This window comes from Mesitornis unicolor, unplaced genomic scaffold, assembly GCF_000695765.1.
Source record: "Mesitornis unicolor isolate BGI_N332 unplaced genomic scaffold, ASM69576v1 scaffold19226, whole genome shotgun sequence".
Lineage (NCBI taxonomy): Eukaryota > Metazoa > Chordata > Aves > Mesitornithiformes > Mesitornithidae > Mesitornis > Mesitornis unicolor.
The window spans coordinates 1-18,663 of NW_010189112.1; the positions used below are offsets into that span (position 1 = coordinate 1).

Here is an 18,663-nt window from a genome sequence, read left to right on the forward strand (position 1 = left end):
CATCCCCCTTATTCTCCTGCAAACCCACCCTCGCTGCTGGGGACGGTCCCTTCCCTGCACCACTTTCCAAACACAGAAGGGTGCATTGCCCACACGCAAGGAGAAATCCAAGCCCTCACCAATATTTTCAACTACTGGAAATGTGCTATAGCATTTTTTTGCCTTTTTTTTAATGTTAGCCATTTTCCAGGTGTTTTCTCCGCAGCCCTCTGACCCTGCGCCGTGGGACGAGCACCGGGGGCTCCTTCCTAGGCCTTTCCCCATCCCGGCCGTCCCGCTCCGAGAAGGCATCCCCAGCTCCTCCACCCGAAACCTTTGCCCAACCCAGGCGGTCGGAGCCCCCTGGGAAGGCCGCTGCCCCTCTGCCGTCCCAGCGCCGTACGGAGCCATGCTGGGAATGCCGTGCTCCCCCTTTGCTCCTTCTCCTTTCCCTCCCAGCTTGCGTTTTTTCCTCTCCTCTTTTTTTTGGGGAGGAGACAAGGGAGGGCTGGAGGCCACCATCGCCGCGCAGCTTCGCTCGGCTCCGGGGGCCCTACGTGGAGGCACCTCGGGCGGCTGCGAGCCGTGGTCAGCCGGATCGGACCCCCCCCTGCTTCCCCCGCGCAAACCCTCCCCTTCAGTGCCACGTTTCAAAGCAAATCCGGATGGGAAAGGGGTGGCCGGGGGCTGGCGGAGGAGGAAAGGCTCCTTCTCAGCAAATCGCAGGAGGAGGAAAGCCATTTCCTTAATACCCCCCTTCTTTTTTTATCTCCCCTTCCTCCTTTTTTTTTTCCCCGCAAACGCATTCAATGAGCGAGTCGCTTCCAGTGCTCGAAACCCTTTTGATGTGCTTATGCACGTAGATATCTATTTATTTAAGGGTCAGAGGGGTTTCAAAAACTAACCCAGGAGGGCCAGCTGTATTCCAAAACCGCATGCAAATGCTGCGAAGTTGGGTGGCAAGTTTCGTAGTCGTACTTTAAAAAAAAATAGTTACTGAAGTTGTGTCTCTGTCGAGGTTGCTCCTCCACAGATGGTTTTTTCGGGGTGTTGGTGCCTGCAGTTGTGTGCTGGGAACCCCATCCCAGTGAGGTGGTACCTGGGATCACAGCTCCGAAGGCAGTTTTGAAACGTGATGGAGGTGGTGGCAGGGAGGGTTTTGTGGCGTTTCTGATTTTTTTTAAATGTCTTTTAATTAAATCTCCCCTGGTTGCTGAGAGGCAGCAGTTTCCTGCTGGTGCTGCCACTGGCCCAGCAGACCCCGGGGAGACGGCGCTTGCCATGCTGGGGTGGCCTTTGGCCCTCATCTTCCGCTTGGCATGAGGTTGGGGACAACTCCTTTGGTCCTTGTGGTTTATTTTATTTATTTCAGTTTTTCCTTCTGCTTTTTCTTCCCCTGGAAGAAAAATCAGGCTCTGCTCTTCCCCACCCCTCCAAACCATCCCTGTCCATTTGCACCACCTCTGCAGTGAGTTTTGGTGGCAGCTCAGATGTTTCTGCCTATCGATGCCTTTTCAGCGCCTCCTCTGTGATGATGGGGAGGACATCGCCATCCTTTCTCCTCATCTTCATCCTTCTCCTCCTCCTCATCCCTGTTTCCCACCCCGCTGCCACTCTCCCACCTTCCACAATGTTGATGGCCACGGCTGAGCTCGTGCTCAGCGGAAACGGCGGAGTCCTGCTCACAATAGGCTGTTTCCTGCAGGGGGGGTTTCTTTGGGGATTTCCAAATGGGATTTTTAACCTTTTCCCAGGCAGCCCCCGAGAGCTGAGTGCTCGCTTGCTCTGGCACCGTGCTCATGATGATGTTGGAGGGTTGCTGTGGGTCTCCTCTTCCCAAAACGCGACGTGAGGTGCACCTTGAGCATCCTTTGAGGCGCACAACCTCTTCCCCATCCACATGGATCAATGGGCTCCCCCAGCCCAGTAATTCCTCCGCAGCAGGGACTGGGTACTGGGTACCAGTTGCGATGGAGATGCCGTTCACATCTCACTTGATGCCTGGCATCGCTGCTGGCTGTGCCATGAACACCAACCTGGCTCCAGCAAGCAAATTTGGGAGCACAGAGCATGGCATGAGGCTGTTTGTTGGTGTTGCAGGAGTGTCCGACTTGCTTATTGGAGTATCGTGTGTGTTTAAGGTGATCGTGGTATTGTTTAGGGAAGGAAACCTAGGGATTGGAGGGATTCCTCCAAAAAAGAGCTGTCCTGAGCTGGACACTGGAGGTTTTTCTGCCTTCCCAGCCAGCCCTAAGCCTGTGGGGTGTGAAAACACACCCGGGGCAGTCTGCATGGTGCCAGGGAGGGATTTTGGAGCATGTGTGTGGCTGCTGTGTCCATGAGCAAGCTGGAGCCCGGAAAGAAAAACCTCCCCTTTTTTTTTCGTCACAAACCATTTTAAGTGTCTGCGTCTAGAAACGGGAAACAGGTGCTCTCATCCTCGTGCAGAAATCACTTTGCATGTTTTACTTTCCACCCTGTTTTGCAGAAAAAGGAAGCCAAGGCCGAGCTGGGTTTAACCTGCAGCTGCCCAGTGACCCGAGTCCCATCTGACATGGCTCCTGTGCACGGTGTCAGCCTCCACACGGGTTGAATTTGGGGATACGTTGCTGGTTTGGGGGTCTTTCTGTATTGGAGTATTCTATATTAGAGCTGCAGCCATCACCTCTGTAAGATGGGGAAACTGAGGCTCAGTCTTGTTTCTCCTTCATGCCCAGAACTGGCTGCCGCGAGCTGAGGGACAAAGCAGAGGACAGCTCTTGATGCTTATGCATGGGGTGATGGTAATAAAGTTATAAAACATTATAATATAAGAGATGCCATGCCCTTGCTGGGCTTTCCCCGTGCGCGGAGCCATGGCAGTGAGTCACGGTCTCCCAAACACCAGGTTGTGACACTCTCAAACGAAGGCGGCTGACGAATGAGCTGCTATTTCCAGGCTTCCTGCTAAATATACTTTCCCCTCCCTGCTCCCCTCTGTAGTACTCTGCAAAAAATTAAGGCCTTCCCGTCGCTAACGAGGGAAAACAAAGCGTGTTTCTGCTTCTTCCTGCCTTTGCCAGATGTGGAAACTGAGGCATGCGAGCGGCTTAAGGGCTGAATGCTTGAAGGGGAGCAATAGGGTGGAAAAATGAGAGGAAAAAGAAGAGAATTTATGTCTGCTTTTAAAAAGGGAATAAACAGGAGGGAGTGTGAGGCAATGATAATGGTGTCTGTGGGAGCAGAGGGGCTGCTTTTGTCAAAGCCAGCTGTTTACTTTTAAAGGCTTTGGTCCAAAGTTTGGTCTTTAGTTTACATATAGGGCCTGTGTCAATCCATACTGTGGATCAACAAGTTTTTCTTTCTTTTCTCTGGCTGGTGAGGGGGGGGGAAAAAAACCCAACCTAATTTGTGAGAAAAACCTTCAGACAGCATTTTATCTTTAATTAGTTTGAGTTGTTTTTCAAGCCCTGGAAATATTTTCCCGGCTCAGACTGCAGAAACTCCCCCAGCCTCCCCCACCAGAGGTTTGGAGCCGCTTCCTTCCTCCCAAGCTGTTTTAACCCAAGCAGGACCACGGGGATGGCTGCGTGCCTGGGGGCTCCTGACTGGACCCTGCAAATCCCTGTGGCCTGAGGCTTTTGGGAAGGGAGCTGGATTTCAGGGGGTGACCTGGTACCTCTCTGCAAAGGATGCTCAGAAATGATCCCTTGCTCCTGAAAATGCTAGGGCTTGAGCCCTAGGGCGGGTAGATTTTGGGAGAGGTACGAAGCTGCCTGGATGCATGCAGTAAAAAGAATGATTTATTGTTTTATTAAAAGCCACTTGCAAAAGTGGAATCGGGATTTTGGTTTGGACTCTTAGAGCATTTCATGGTGGAGAAGAACAGCATTTTCTAAAAAGGGTGGGGGGAGCTTTGCTGCTTTGTATTAGGGAGCAAACTTCAGGCTAACGGGAGCGTGAATTTTTCTGGTCATGGCGTTGTCGGGTGTAGATGCACAGTGGTGGATAGTAGATGCATGGTAAATGCATAGTAGTGCTGGGATTGTTTGGCTTTATCTATCCCCCTGCTATCAAGGGCTGCGAGGTGGATGCACTGATTTGATTTCTAAGTGTGTTGCTCTGTGAGAAACAGCCCAAACCTTGTCCCAACTACTCTGAGCATCACAGGTCTTGGTGGACGCATTGGGTTTTGCCTCTTTGCTATCCAGCTGCCCTTTGGTTCCCAAATTAGTGTTGTTAATCACCAAAAACCCACTCGCTGCTGAAGATGCTGTTGCCCCTGCATGGCTGTAGAGAGCCCTCAGGTCAAAAACTTCCCAAATTCAGCTGGTTCAGGCACGTCTCTCATGGATGAGGCTGGGATGAGGAGCATCTCCCTCACCTTCTTGGGCAGTGGTGGGTTGTATGGAGGTGCCCTTAATGCAGGGCAGGGAGTGAATGAGGAATATACAGCCTTTCCTATATGGTCCTGATGGAGGAGGTGGCCTCACAGCATATCTAAAAAAATATTATAATAATACCTGCAGAGGCCCAATTCTGCCCCTGCCTGCAGCAATTCTGTGGCAGCTCCAGCTCTGCTCATTGCCCTGGAGCTGCTGTTCCCATACCCGCATCTTGTTGCAGAGCAAACGGACAGCAAGCGTCTCGTGCCTCTGAATAATCCTCACGTTGCTCTTCCCATTACAAACTTCTCCTTTCTCTGGCTGCCTGTGAAACACTTGGTGCGAGCTCTAAAGCTTTGCCATCCTCAATGCTCATCACCCCTTCCCGAGCCAAGGGAACCTGGTTTCTGCCTTGCAGGGCAGGTGGTGTTGCTGGATGTCACGGTTCAAGTGTTACCCGTTTTCAGTGGGTGCACCATGGGTGCTCCCAGTTGATGTGGTTGAGGATGTGCTGTGGGGGTTACAGCTGCAGCGTGAGATTTTAGAGCCTGGTGTTGTCTTAATGGAGCTCAGCTACATCCTCAGTCAAGTCACCTGTCCCTCTGTGTCTGCCAGTAAGGGGTGTGTTGTGAGCATTGACAAAAAGATGTGGATCCCTCTGTGGACCTTCATCTTCAAGGGTGGAGAGATGTCACCAGTGTCCTGCTCAAGCTGATTCTTCGTGCTCCATCTGCCTCAGCTGCTGGAAATGGAGACTCTTTGCCCATCTGAACTGAGATGTCCTCATGGCGGTGGATTGGAGCTGGAGCTGACTCAGCCAAGGGTGTGGGGAGTGATCAGGAGCCCGGTGGCCTCGTAGGTGGTGAATTTTGGAGGACAGAGCTAAGCTGGATGATATGTGCATTATTCTGGGTTTCTTGTGCGATGTTTCTTGTGTTTCTTCTGACCCATGGGAACCAAAGGCAGGTGTGGAGATGGGACAAAGCATTGCTTGGTCCTTGAGTGGTTGGAGGAGACCTTCCTACCAGGCCCTCTAGAAAAGAAGATTTAGGAGAGTCCTTGCAAATCATGTTGGGGCTGAGCACCATGCAGGCATTGCTCCCCACCACAGAGATGCTCCGGGGTAATTTTCTCGGACCCACAAGTCTGGCTTATAGCCCCTGCAGCAGGTTAGGAAGCTTCATCTGGAGATGGTGCTTCATTTCCAGCTGTTTACACCCCTGGATGTCAGCCAGGTGCTGGGTTAGGGTGTGAAACCTTCAGTGCCTGCTGCCATTGGCACATCCATGACATGACTGCCTGTCCCTGCAGCATCACGGCCATGCATTTGTTTCATGTCCTGCACCAGCTCATGACGAGGTTTGGATGTAAGGTCCAGGTTCTGGTTGTGCTGTACCGCTCCGGGATGAAGCAACTTCACTTTCCCAGACAGCGAGGCTTCCAAAAGCCAGAAATGTCTCCTGAAGCCAGCTTGAGGCCAGGCGATGCGCTTTTTCCATTACCACCCCAAACTTTGCCCGTGATCTCCATCTCCCTCGTGCTTCTCGCATCTACTCCTCCACAGGCAGAGTGTAACATGTGGGATTTCTTTTTTTAAGTGGGGGAAATAAAAGTCCCTAAACATCATGAAAACAACCTGTGGAGTTTGCTACAAGGGCAATGCTGCCTGCAGCGGCAGAGCGGAGCTGCCGTCCGGTTGCTCAGTGCTTATGGGGGCGGGATGGGAACGCTTGACAAAGCCCCTGTGTCATCGTTCCCCCCACCTGTGTCCCATAAGACATAAAAAAATATTTCCAGATGGCTTTTTAATAGCCCAAAGCTCTGAAGTGGTTGCAGTGACATCCATGTGAAATGCAGCTTTTATCCATCGGTGTCCCAACAGGCACGGGATTTTTTGGGACTGGTGGTGTATGAGGCTGGGCACTTGGAGGGGTGGCTGAGGAGCCGTTGGGAAGGTAAACATCTCTGGTGACCTGCTGCTGGTGTGGGGCTGGATGGGATGAAGGCCTGGACAGGATGAAGGCCTGTTTGGTGCCAGGACATCTGTGCACTGGGTTTTGCTGTGGCCTTGTGCATCAGTCTCAGAGATACTGCTTGGGGCATCCTGCAGATGGACCAGAATGGGATGCTCGTCTCTGCCCCAGCACTGTGAAGCCTCCTGCTTTGCTGCTGCAGGGATCGTTCCCTTGAATTAAAAGCAGCTAAGGGAAAGCAAGCAGCACAGCCTTGGTTCGTAGGGGACCTGAAGCCTGATCCCAGGCTTTTTTGGTTTTCCATTTCTGGACCAGCCTGTGATGCTGGATGCACGGCTGGGATCTCATGCATGGCCAGCACAGGGTTCTGCTCTTTTGCCTAAGCTGCTTTTCCATTGCCCTGTGGGACCCTCTTGAGCACCTGGGTGGTCTCTAAAGGCATCCAGCCTCACCAGTCCCATGGTTGATGCTACTGGAAGAGTCTCCAAAAAGGTGCAGGGGATACATCTATGTGTAGCCCGTGGTGTTTTGCAACCTCTGAGCTTGCTCGAGTGCTGAGTGCTGCCATCCCTACCCAGGCCGGGCTTCCAGCATGGCTGCCCAGAGCAGATTGTAATGAGGAATGGTTTTAATTAACACAAACGACCTGCTGGGTCAGGCTCCCAGTGTCCCCCAAGCAGCAGGTCACACGTAATGATGCTCCATGCTACTGGAGGGATGCTCGTCCTCGAGAGGCAGTGAGGACCTTCCCCCATCAGGCATTTGCTTTTTCAGGCCTTTCCCTCTTTTATTCACCCTTTTCTCCTTCCCAAACCTCTTCCCTAGCAATCCCCTGGTTGAAAGGCGTTTCTGCGAGTGAAGCCGGTGCCTGCACATCTCCCTGGATGATTTGCCTTTCCCAGCATGGTAGGAAAAAGGGAGTAAATGGTGGCAGAGGAACGGATTCAACAACTGATTTGCTTTTATTTCTTTTAACAGGTTTCAGCCAAGACTGCCTTCCTCTTTATCTTACCTCAGTATAACATTAGCGTGCCTACAGCAGGTAAGAGATGCTGCTGCCACAGACACCCCAAGGGGAGGGTCGAGTCACCCTAAACCCTCGCTGCCAGCTGCCCTGGGCTCACCCTCTACCAATGCACACAGCCCAGGCCCTCGTCTGATAGTAAAGGAGACTTTAAAAATAAGAAATGTGGGAGAAAAACAACATTTGAGAGTCTCGGAGCATGCTGGTCGTGTCTGCCAGCCCTCATGCTGCTGGGTTTGGGAAGAAATGCTTTCTGAGAGGGCTTTAGGGCTTGCTCTCTGCCCTGTTTCTGCTGTGGTCAGGCTGCTCGGTGCACTTTGCAGGGTGAGGATCCTCCTCCAAGCCTGGCCAGGCAAGATCGAATTGCCTGGTTGCGTGCCCAGAGCAGCTCAGCGCCCTGCCGAGGAGCAGGAGGGATTGAATTTAGCTCTTTGCTAAGCGGCGGGGGCTGCGCAGGTAGTTCCCGTCTGGCTTTATTTATCGGGGATGGCACAGGGTGAGGGTGTGGAGATGCACATGGTGCACAGCATCCCTGCTCCAGGCAGCTTGTGGTCCTGAGTAATTCAAGGATGCTCCAAATTGGCACAGGTCCGAGCCCCATGGACCAGAGGATGTGCTCCAGCTCCCAGCCAGGAGGCAGCTGGAGGTTTGGGGTCTGTATTTTGGCTGTGAGTTGCTGCCTCTTAGCCTAGAGCTCCTCTGAGGCTGGCAGTGGTGTGGGCTCTGGCGTGGAGGCAGCAGGAGGTGATTTGGGTAAAGCCCTGGGATGAGCCAAACGCCCCGGGCACAGAGCCTGGTTCGGTGGCAGAAAAACTACAGTTAATTAGAAATGTTTGAGTAATCATCCAAGGGAAGAGCCGGGTGGTTGTGATTAGTGAAACTTGGATGAGGCAGACAAGCGGAAGATAAAAGGTCTGCCCTTAAAATCTTTGGATGTCACGGTTGAAGAGATCACCCAGCTTCCAGATTAAATTGTGGCCCGCGCTCCACTCTGGCGCAGTCCAGACAGCTTCCGCTGCCGTCAAGTGATTTATTCTTTCCTGCTACCAGAAATCCCAGGAGGACACAAAACCATCTCACTAGGACCAGATTTTGGGGTATCAATATAGGGCATGAGCTAGGAGAGGCTGTGGGGAGAGACTTTGGTGCAGCGAGGTTGCTCAGATGGGGGTTATTGCTCTCCTGAATTTTTCCAAGGCTGTTTCATGTCCCATCGCAACAAGGATGCTGTTGCCTGGCAGTTGGTAGATCTCACACGCACACAGCTCCTGCTGGAGCAGCTTCCCAAATGCCCTAGAGAGAACAGAGGGGGCAGAGCAGTCACACACCTGCATAATGTTATTTTCTTTAGCCTTGCAATTCTTTTATCTTGCATTTTCTGTGGTACAGGGAACGTTTCTGCCTCTGGGTTTGCACAGCACCCAGCTGGGGGGCTCCAAAGGATCGAGTTTTTTCACATCCCTACTCCAAGTGTTTTCATAAATCCCATTCAAACCTTGTTCATGGACCTCAAATCTTAGCAATTCGGACTGAAGCTTAGTTCAAGGGCAAGCAGGGTTGATGACAGACGAATCGCTTCCCAGCACTGATATTAGGGAAGAATGGTCAGGATCAGGGTAAGGGAGAGCAGCAGCTACTCGTGACAGTGTTTTCTGCAATGTGCCTTGAGAGCAACAGCATTCCTGACTCTGCTTCTTCCTCATAAGCTGCAGGGCTGCAAATAGTTGCCTAAATGGGGGCGTCTGGGGTATTTTGGGTGCTGTTTGGTCTCCTGTTGCTCTAGAAGAGCAAGACCTCCCATGGGTCTTATTTCTCATGCACTGGCCCTGTTTCAGATCTCTTAATAGTGTAAGGAGTCTGTATTTAGGGAGCTGAATCCTTCTTCAGCAGCTTTTAGGGGTGAGAGAGAAGCCGTTTGGGTCAGGGGCATTTGACCCACGATCTGGTCTCTTTGCAGATGGGGAGCTGGTCCACTATCACTACGGGCTGAAGGACTTGCTCACCATCCTCTTCTACATCTTCATCGCCATCATCCTGCACGCGGTGGTGCAGGAGTACGCCCTGGACGTGAGTGCTGCTGCTTGGTGTCTTGGGTCCCCAAAATACCTCAAGTACCATGGGACAGTGTAGTCCTGCTGCAGTTAAATGCTGTTCTGGGGGTGGTCTGGGGGTTGAGGCGGTGATGAGTGAACCCTCATCTCTGGGGGCTGCTTGGGATGGGGAGGAGGAGGAGTAGGGAGAGTTGCTGACCCAGTGGCTCATGGTTTCTTGTTCCTTTTCTCTCCCTCTGCTCTTTCCCAGAAAATCAACAGGCGTCTCCACCTCTCCAAGGTCAAACACAGCAAGTTCAATGAATCGGGACAGCTGGTCACCTTCCACTTCACCTCCGTAATTTGGTGCTTGTACGTCGTGGTGACGGTAAGGCACGGGACTGGCTGGGTTTTGGGTTCCCTGGGTGGGATTTGGGGTTTCTGGTGCGCAAAACCCCAACAACAGCTGGCCCAGCCAGCCCCTGGGCCAAGATGGGGACATTTCAGCAATTTTAGTTTTTCAAGTAAGGACATCCTTCTCCTACTTCATGCGAGGAACAAGCAAATGGGCTGTAAAATATATTTTTGGAGTTAGACCCCAGCAATCCTGCCTGGCCCTGTTATTTCCATCTGCTGCTCTGGGACTTGCTGTCTTTCTCAGCCTTATTTTCCTCCTCATTTGGGTTCAGTGCCTTGGAGTTTTTGAATGCCCCTTAGAGAGATGTTGGGTGAATGTGCAGATGTTTGTGATCCCTCTCTTGGTGAGCTGGTGGTGAGGGGAATGCTGAGAGCAAGGAAACCACACCACACCTTGGGTTGCACTGGGGACGTTTCAAGTGCCTTGGGGTTTTTGAATCTCCCTTACAGAGGTGTTGGGTGAATGTGCAGATATTTGTGATCCCTCTCTTGGTGAGCCTGGTGGTGAGGGGAATGCTGAGAGCAAGGAAACCACACCACACCTTGGGTTGCACTGGGGACGTTTCAACCCAAGACTGCTGGGAGAAAAATTCGGAGTGAGAGTGTTTTATGCTAAGGAGGAAGATCTTTGGAGAGATCCAACTGTTTTGGCAGTGTGAAGTGGTGGCGATGCTTCACTATCTGTGGCCATTGAGGTCCAGCTGGGAGGAAAGCTTTGGCAAATCCATGGAGGCCAAGAAAAGGGGTTTAGGGCAGACAAGGAATGCGCAATGGTGACAGATTGGTCCTGGGCAGGGTGAGTTTTCCACGCCAACAGCTCTTTGCAAAGCCCAGTGCAGCACCGCTGTGGCAGGAGCTGTGCAACCGTGGAACGAGAAGGGAGCCCTGTCCTGTAATCAGCCCCACGAGCATAATGTAGGAGGCTGTAGGGGAGTGCAGGCAGTGGCAAATTAAACTCTGCATTGCATAGTAAATTATTCTTGAAGGCGTTTTCTGTTCCCCTTTCTCTTCAGAAGTACTTCATTTTGCTTAAGTGATACTCAGACTGGAAATGCCTGTGGGGAAGCAGCACCTCTGGACCATGTGCACAGTTGCTGGTAGCCGTGGTACTGGCATCTCGCCCCCACGCCTCCAGAGCATCCCTCTTACGTTACCCAAACCATCCCATCCTGAGCTTGGGGCCGCCTGTGCCACCAAGCAAGCAGCTCTCAACCCCAAATGTGGAGGCCTCATGAGACTTGATTGGGGTGCTAGAGACCCATAAATGTGGCTGAGATTTGGAGAGCCGAGTCCTGGCTTGTGCAGGGTACACATTTGTTACTGCAGGCTGAAAGGACTTGGCTGTCATCCCCAGCTCCTCGTTTTGCTGTAGCATTACCCCATTGTGACCATGTGCTGCCCATCTCTTTTTGCTGAAGGCTTGCATCTTTTCTCTTTTTCAGGAAGGATACATATCAAACCCCCGGAGTTTGTGGGAAAACTACCCCCATGTTTATCTTCCGTAAGCACTCGCAAGGGCATCTTGTTCTTGGGCTGACCGCTTCCTTCCTCTCTATGGTTTTTCCTGTGGCTGGGAGCAGGGTGCTGACAGCACAGCACCCTTTGCATGCACCCTGCAGCAAGGACACTGCAGTGAGGTCCCGGGGGATGGTGGACATCTCCTTTGTGACCCCAGGGAGGGTGTTCCCAGGGGGTTTCTTTCACCTGTGGGCTTGGATACTCATCATGGCAGCTATCACCTTGTGCAAGTTGCTTTGCTGTTTATTTTTCATAGTAGGAATAAAGTGGGGGATAATCCTCCCTTCTTGGTTTTTGGCAAGAGTGAGGTTTGCTGAGAGCATGGCACAAGCATCTGGATAAACTCCAGGTGTGGCTAGCTCAGCTCAACATATAATTTCAGTCCAGAAATGATGTCTCCTACATCCTGTGGCTTCAAAGTGGTAGAGGGACTGCCTGGTGCTGTGTGGCCAGACACCTCCCCTGGTGCCTGGGCCCTTGGTGTTTTGCCATGCCCCAGGCTGGCTCACACAGCTCATCCCTGCGTTTCAGGTTCCAGGTGAAGTTTTTCTACCTGTGCCAGCTGGCGTACTGGCTGCATGCCCTGCCGGAGCTCTACTTCCAAAAAGTTCGCAAGGTGAGAGCCAGGTGGGTGCTCCCACGCGCCCTGAGGATGCTCAAGGTGGTTTGACCACCTGCTTTAGGGAAAAGCAAGGTTTGGGAGAGGATGGGCAAAAAGGGACGAGGGGTTAACACAGCTTTCTACCCCTGCCAGGAGGAGATCCCCCGCCAGCTGCGGTGCATCGCGCTCTACCTGGTGCACATCGCCGGCGCGTACCTCCTCAAGTGAGTCGGCTGCCTTGATGTCCCATCCTGCAGGTCCTTTTGCAGTGCGAGTGATCTGAGAAGCCTCAATGGGGCTGGGGGCTTAAAGGGAATAAAACTTTAAACTGGAAGGAAGTGGCTTTGAGTTGGACATTAGGAGGAAATTCTTTGCTATGAGGGTGGTGAGGCCCAGGTTGCCCAGAGAAGCTGCGGGTGCCAGTTGACACAGTTGACAGTGCCCAAGGCCACGTTGGACAGGGCTTGGAGCAGCCTGGGCTGGTGGAGGTGTCCCTGCCCATGGCAGGGGTGGGACTGGGGGAACTTTGAGGTCCCTTCCCACCCAAACCATTCTGTGATGTTTTGGGAACAGGCCTTTTCTTCCTTGCAGTCCTACCTCAGCTACTGTGGAGAGGTCCAGCTTTGGGCTGGTGCTGCAGCTCAGGGATGGCAGGGGTGATGCTGTCACTGGATCTGAAGGACCGAGGTTGACCAGCTCAGTGATGCTTTTTTCTTTCTTTTTCCTCCTAGCTTAACACGCTTGGGGCTGATCCTCTTGCTGCTACAGTACTTAGCCGAATTCTTCTTCCACATGGCCCGGCTGGTCTGCTTCACAGATGAGAACAACGAGAAGCTGTAAGCAGGCGAGCTGGCCATGGCTACCATCCTCCGGTGCCCAGGAGAGCCGTCAGTGTGACGGGAGGGCTCCTTTTCACCTTCCAGCTCAGCGCTGGAGGCTGCTCCTGCCAACACCTCTGCTTGCCCTTCTGCAGGTTTAACGTCTGGGCTGTCGTGTTCGTGGTCACCAGGCTCTTCACCCTCACCCTTTACATCCTGGTCATCGGCTTCGGGCTGCCGCGGGTGGAGAGCCAGGCCCTCGACTCCGAGAGAGGGAACGTCTTCAGCTTTCTCTTCAACAATATCCTCTTCAGGTAGGAATGTTCCCTACTGTATCTCCCTTGGTTGTGTTATCTCAAGGTGGGTTTTGCTGAGTTTGGAAATGCCAGCAGGGATCTCATCCGGGTTGTCTTCAGGGAAGGTCCTAGTGAGATAAGAGGGTGCGGAGGGAGCGAGGAGGGGTTAAAGGATATGGAGCCACAACAGAAGGGAAAAGCCAGCAAGTAAATTGCTCATTGAGTGAAGTTATAAAGCATGAGAAAGTTATAAAGCCTTAGAGAAAGGCTTGCACAGTTTCCCTTCTGCACCTGTAACTGCACTTACGTGGATGTGGGCAATGAAAAGGCGTTTTCTCTTCTGCTTGGACATGTTTTGCTGCCTGTTGACGTGGGAAGCAGAGGATGGGATGGGTTCCTTATGCTTTGCAGTCTGTCAAGACTTGGGGCCTTTCTCGCCCATACAGCAGTTGTAGGTTCAGTTCAGAAGTTGCTCGGACACGTTCCTGGTCGTGGCCAAGCTTTTTGGAGCTATGGACTACTGGCACAGCTGAGGATTTGAAGGGCTTCTTTATCTCCTTTCCAACCACCTTTTAGTTGTACAGAGCAGCTGAGGATGTCTTACCTTGACCGTGCAGACTGTGTTTTGGGCAGTGCTGGTTGAGATCATCCTATTCATCCATTCCTGCCCTAAAGTCTTAAGAGTTAGCAATGCTCTGAGCACCTGAGAGCTTCTTAGTGGGGAGGGCAAGGTCCTGAGCTGAGGGGATGACAGAAAGCAGAGATGGTGGCCACAGGGATGGCGCCAGCCTCCAGTGCTTGGTGCAGCTGCCCAGGGGGACCTCGGCCACTGGTCCTGGTGTGGGCAAAAGTCTGGGCTGGTGGTGGCCTCGTTCCTCTGTTCTCAGCCTGCCTCTTCTCCGCCCCTACCAGAATGAGTGTGCTGCTGTTGGTGTGCCTCTTCCAGGCCTCGGTGATGTGGCGCTTCATTCACCTGCAGCTGCGGCGCTGGCGAGAGTACTGGAACGAGCAGAGCAGCCGAAAGCGAGCCACCACCGCCACCACCGGCGCCAAGCAGCAAGCCAAGCCGCTCAAGAGGGACTCGGGTGAGTGCCAGGGCTGACATTATGGGCTGCTTCCTGTGCAGGTGATGCTGTGGTGGTGCCTTCTGTCCCTCCGCATTAAGCCTGGGGGTCTCCAGCAGCATCATCCTGCAGTGGTGGTTTTCTCCATATCTATGGGTCAGCCCCAGAAGGGTTAAGATTTTGGCCTATGTAGGGACAAGGTTTTCTCTTTCCATCCCCAGGTTACCATGAAAACGGAGTGATAAAAGCAGAGAACGGCACCTCGCCACGAACCAAGAAGCTGAAATCGCCGTAGTAGCCAAGGTTTGTCTCCTGGGGAGGAGGGCGAGATACCAGGACTAAGCAGCTGCTCCTCCTCCCGGTCCTCACGAGCGTCGTCTCGAACAGTTTGGAAGCCGATCATCATCCCAAGGTGTCTCTCGCTCTCCTCCCTTCCTTTCTTACTCTCTTGAACCATTTGCAATAAAACCAAAAAGATCCCTTTACCCTGCTCCCTTCCCCTTGTAGGAGCCTTTTCCACCCCTCCTGGTTTTCCCTTCCTCTGTTTCATCCTAAATCAGCGTGCAATTTTTTTTTCTTTTCTATGTTAGTGTTTGGTTACTTTGGATTCTTGTTACAAACGCATCGTAGATGGTTCCAAACAATCCTTTTTTTTCTTTGCATCATGTTCTTCACCTCTCTCCGTGGTTCTTCCCTGAGCCTTGGGGTCAGGGCCATGGCAGCTTGAAGGCACCACGTGTCTGTTATGGAAACAGGCTCCTGGGGGGATGTGCTGGGGCCCTGTGACCTGGAGGCTCAGAGATGCTTTCAGGTGAGGGTTGCCTCTCCTGGGGCACATCTGGCCAGTGCTTGGCGAGTGCCACGGGATGGTGGTGCTGCAAATAGAGACGAGGGTTTGAGGGAGGAACCTCAACCATATCTTGTCTCATGGTGGACCCCTGGTATTTGGAGAGTGGGGCAGCAGAGAAGGGACAGAATTTCCCTCTTCATATAGGACTCATCTCCTTGCCTTTGCTTGCCCCAGCTCTTCTGGTACAGCTGGGTCCCTCTTGGCTGCAGGAGGTGAGCTGCCCTGTAGTTGTTCTGGACCTCCCAGCCCCAAGAGCTGGGCTCAGGGCTCTGCAGCTCACAGTGCCTTGTCGTGGGGCAGCAGCATCCTCAGGTCCATGGGAAACCTTGAGTCCTGCCCCGCTCTGAGCACTGGCCTGGCACCTGTTAGCCCAAGCCCTTTGCCAGCCTGTGTGTTTCTCATGGATCTGGTGTTCTCATGGCTTATGACCATGTCCAGATGACAAACTAGCTGCTGCAAAGGGTTTTTGCATCAGTGGGACTGTGCCCCTTGTGCTGTCACCTTCGCCTTCCTCATCCCTACCGTACCAGTCCAGCCATGCCATTGGCAGCCACCAGCTTCACTCTTTTGTTTCCAAAGGATACAGACCTTGTATCCACCCAAGGTGCTATCAAATGCAGGGTTTCTTCCAGAAAACCTAGCCCCTTCATCCTTTTCTGAGCTGTGAATGAGGTGACAGGGAAGGGGAAGAAAGCCGGGGCTGCAAGGAGCAGCTGGCGTTTAAGGAAAAGCCTGACCTGTGACACGTAGCTGTTGGCAGATGGAGTTGTCTCAAATCTACCTCAGAGGCCATCTGTTGCTGCAGACCACTTTTCCCTCTTGCTTCTGCCCACTGCCACCTGTGCGCGCTGGGCAGGACATTGTGGGTGCCCCACCAGCTCAGTCCCCCGCTGCCTCTTTGCTGGGGAGCAGCATCTCCTGCCCAGAGTTCTGGGGGTCAGCGCCAGCTTGCTGAGCTTTGGGGTGCCATGCACCAGTCTAGATGTGGTAGGTGTGCAGTAGATGGGCATCTCCCACCCCACAGCTCTCCTCCAGGGCAGTTTCGGTAGCTGGGCTTTGCTGTTGGTGCCTCTTGTGCAGCAAAGCCAGCTGTAGCTTTAGTTCTGCTTTGCCACAGCAGGAACAGGCGAGTGGTGCGCTCCCGCGGCTGGGCGAGAAGAGGGGACGCAGGGTTGTGAGGAGCTGGGGTGCTCCTCGATACGCAATCCAGGGTTGAGGTCCACCTTCCCCGCGGGTGAGGGAAATGTGTGATCCTTAGCGTGCCCCTTTCGGGCAGCTGAAGTCCGGCTTTCTCCGAGTACAACTCTAGCTCAAGGCTGGCGCAGTTGTCCTTCACATTGTTCGTGTTTGGAGGAACGGGTGACAGTTGATTTTCTGCCTCTCTTTGTGCTGAGTCAGGTTTTTTCCCTCTTTCTGGAGGTGTCTTTTCTTCCTCCCCTTCTCCTTGTTGACCCCAGCTAATGCTGGGCACCAGAACAAGAAAATGTGCAGGGACACGAGGACAATTGGTCAAATTCCACTTGTCCCGCCATCCCCACGACCTCTGAGTGTCAAACGAGGGATGTCAGCAGCACTCTGGGAGAGGGATCCCCCCTTTTTCAGGGAAACTGAGGAAGGAGACTTTGGAGCAGAGCCCTTGGTGGCATCTTGCAATTGCTCCTTGTATCCCATGATGGGTCGATAAAACACCTCGCAGCTCAGAGGCAGCAACAGTACCTGCAGTGCAACGTGATGAGAGGCAGGGAAAAGAGCTTTATATTAGAGAGGATGTGGAAAAGGTCCAGTGTGAGAGGTTTTTCCTTTCTCCTGCCTCTTCCCATCCCCAGCCATCTACTGCCACGAGCCCTCCAAAAGCGATTGGTGGCCAGCATCTCTGCAGAGCATCAGCCGGTCCTTTCTGCAAAGCCAGTGCCTGGCAGCAGCTGAGGTGTTGGCTCTATGAGCAGGTGACACATACAGTCCCCCCAGAAAACGGCTGCTGAACGGTTCCTCCTCCTGCCTGCTTCACTTCAGGCAGCTTCTCCACGTGCACAATCCTACGTCTTCATAAAGTAGCTAATTATGCTGTGTAGCCCAAGTGCCTTATGTTGTCATGTAGTCTCTCGTACGCTTGATCTGTGTAGTAGATCAGTAGCTGAACGCCCTCCCTCTTTACAATCTATGTACAACATATGCTACATTTATGTGGGTTTTTTTTGTTTTCTTTTTTTGTTGCTGTTGTTAGAGCTACCAGTAAAAGGGACAGTTTGTTTTGGAAGCATTTCCATGTGTTCTTTTTTACACCTATAGATGATGGGGCTTTTTTGCCCACCGCTGTCTTTAGTCCTCAGAAATCCCCATCCTTCTCCCGTTGTACCCAAACGTGGCAGGATCCCTGGGTCTGAGGTGGTTTTTTGAGCTGAGCCTTTGCTTCAAGGCAATCTGTGCTGTCATCCCAGGGGTCTGCAATCCACCCTCCATCAGAGGGGCTGCCACAGGCTGCTTCCCTCTCTGTCTTGTAGTGCGAGCACCATCCCTCGGCTACAAGCCCACAGTAACTGCTTCTGTGTCCGCGTCATTTCTCAGCACACCGAGCCTTCTCTTCAGCCCAAAGAGCTTTTTCTGTCCCAGATGGAGTATTTTCATTGCAAGCCTTCAGTGGTCAGTCTTTCCTGGACCACTCTGCATACAAAGATGCTGAGAGCCCACTTTCCTTGTGTGGGTGCTCTTCTGGTGCCCCATCTTGTCAAGCCCTGTGTCTTCTCCAAAAAAGACCTAACCCCAAGGAGGAGCTTGCACCCTTCCTGTGGGCTTGAGGCTGTTTTTGTAGTCCATGTCCATTATCCAATCCAAGAAGGTTGGGGATTGAGTAGTCTGTCATTTTTGGTGTGAAGCATAGTGTTTTCCTGTCCTAGCCTAGAAGAGCTGGGAAATGCTGGCAGTAGTTCTCTCTTTTGGTCTTAGATAGTTGCGGAATGGGCTTGGGAAGAGAAAGGGGCAGAGGAAGAACAGATGTAGCATTTCACATGTAATTTTTGAGTGACTTATGGGGCATTACAGTTGCGGGTTTTTTGTTTGTTTGTTTAGGATTCTTTCTTCTTTCTGACTGTGTTTGGGTTAGTAGTAAAGAAGACAAAGTTCCAGTTCCCCTGTAGGTCCTCTTACCCTTCACTCACCATTTTGAAATGTATTTTTGGTAGGCTTCCTGGTTGGAGGGAAGAATGACTACACTAGGATGGCTCCCCCTTGCCTCCAAGTGACTCTTGAAGCCTGTAGGTACTTTCCTGCAGTGCGTGGGGGTTTACAGCAGCCTCTGCCTCTTGCCTTAGGTGAAATATTGGTAGATGGACCCCCCACTTGTGTCAACAGTAGATGAAGGTGATGGGGTTTGATTTCCAGCCTTTTGGTAGACTTCGTGAGCGTGTAATAGATGGTTTGGCAGGCTTTAGACTCTAACTGAGGTTTGTTACTTTGCCTTGGGGTTGTGTGTGGGGAAGAGTGGCTGTAGTAAAAGCCAGGCAGAGGCACATAGTTTTTCTTTGAATATGTTTGATCTTGATGGACCAAACTTTAGCAAAGGAACTCGAGGAAAATTTCTGTTCTTCCATATTTATGCTTTAGTGCAACTTTCCGAATTTTGGAGGGGGTGGGGGTAAGTAACAGTCTCTGATATTTTATCCCATTCATTTCATTCTTCCTGTCACTTCAGGTTTTGTACGGATTTTGTTTGTTGTTGTTTGTTGTTAAATG

The 18,663-nt window shown here is 52.3% G+C and overlaps 1 protein-coding gene across 1 annotated transcript; it reads left to right on the top strand.

The window, feature by feature from the left end:
• Positions 1–7,294: 7,294 nt before the first annotated feature.
• TRAM2 (translocation associated membrane protein 2) lies at positions 7,295–14,603 on the top strand (the record flags this gene model as incomplete). The annotated part of the gene is made up of 10 exons (XM_010185970.1): positions 7,295–7,358; positions 9,298–9,407; positions 9,642–9,758; positions 11,230–11,288; positions 11,837–11,921; positions 12,060–12,130; positions 12,638–12,742; positions 12,880–13,038; positions 13,933–14,105; positions 14,306–14,603. Coding segments are annotated over 10 exons (1,017 nt in total), but the record flags the coding sequence as incomplete, so codon positions are not given.
• Between the last annotated feature and the right edge of the window lie 4,060 nt (positions 14,604–18,663).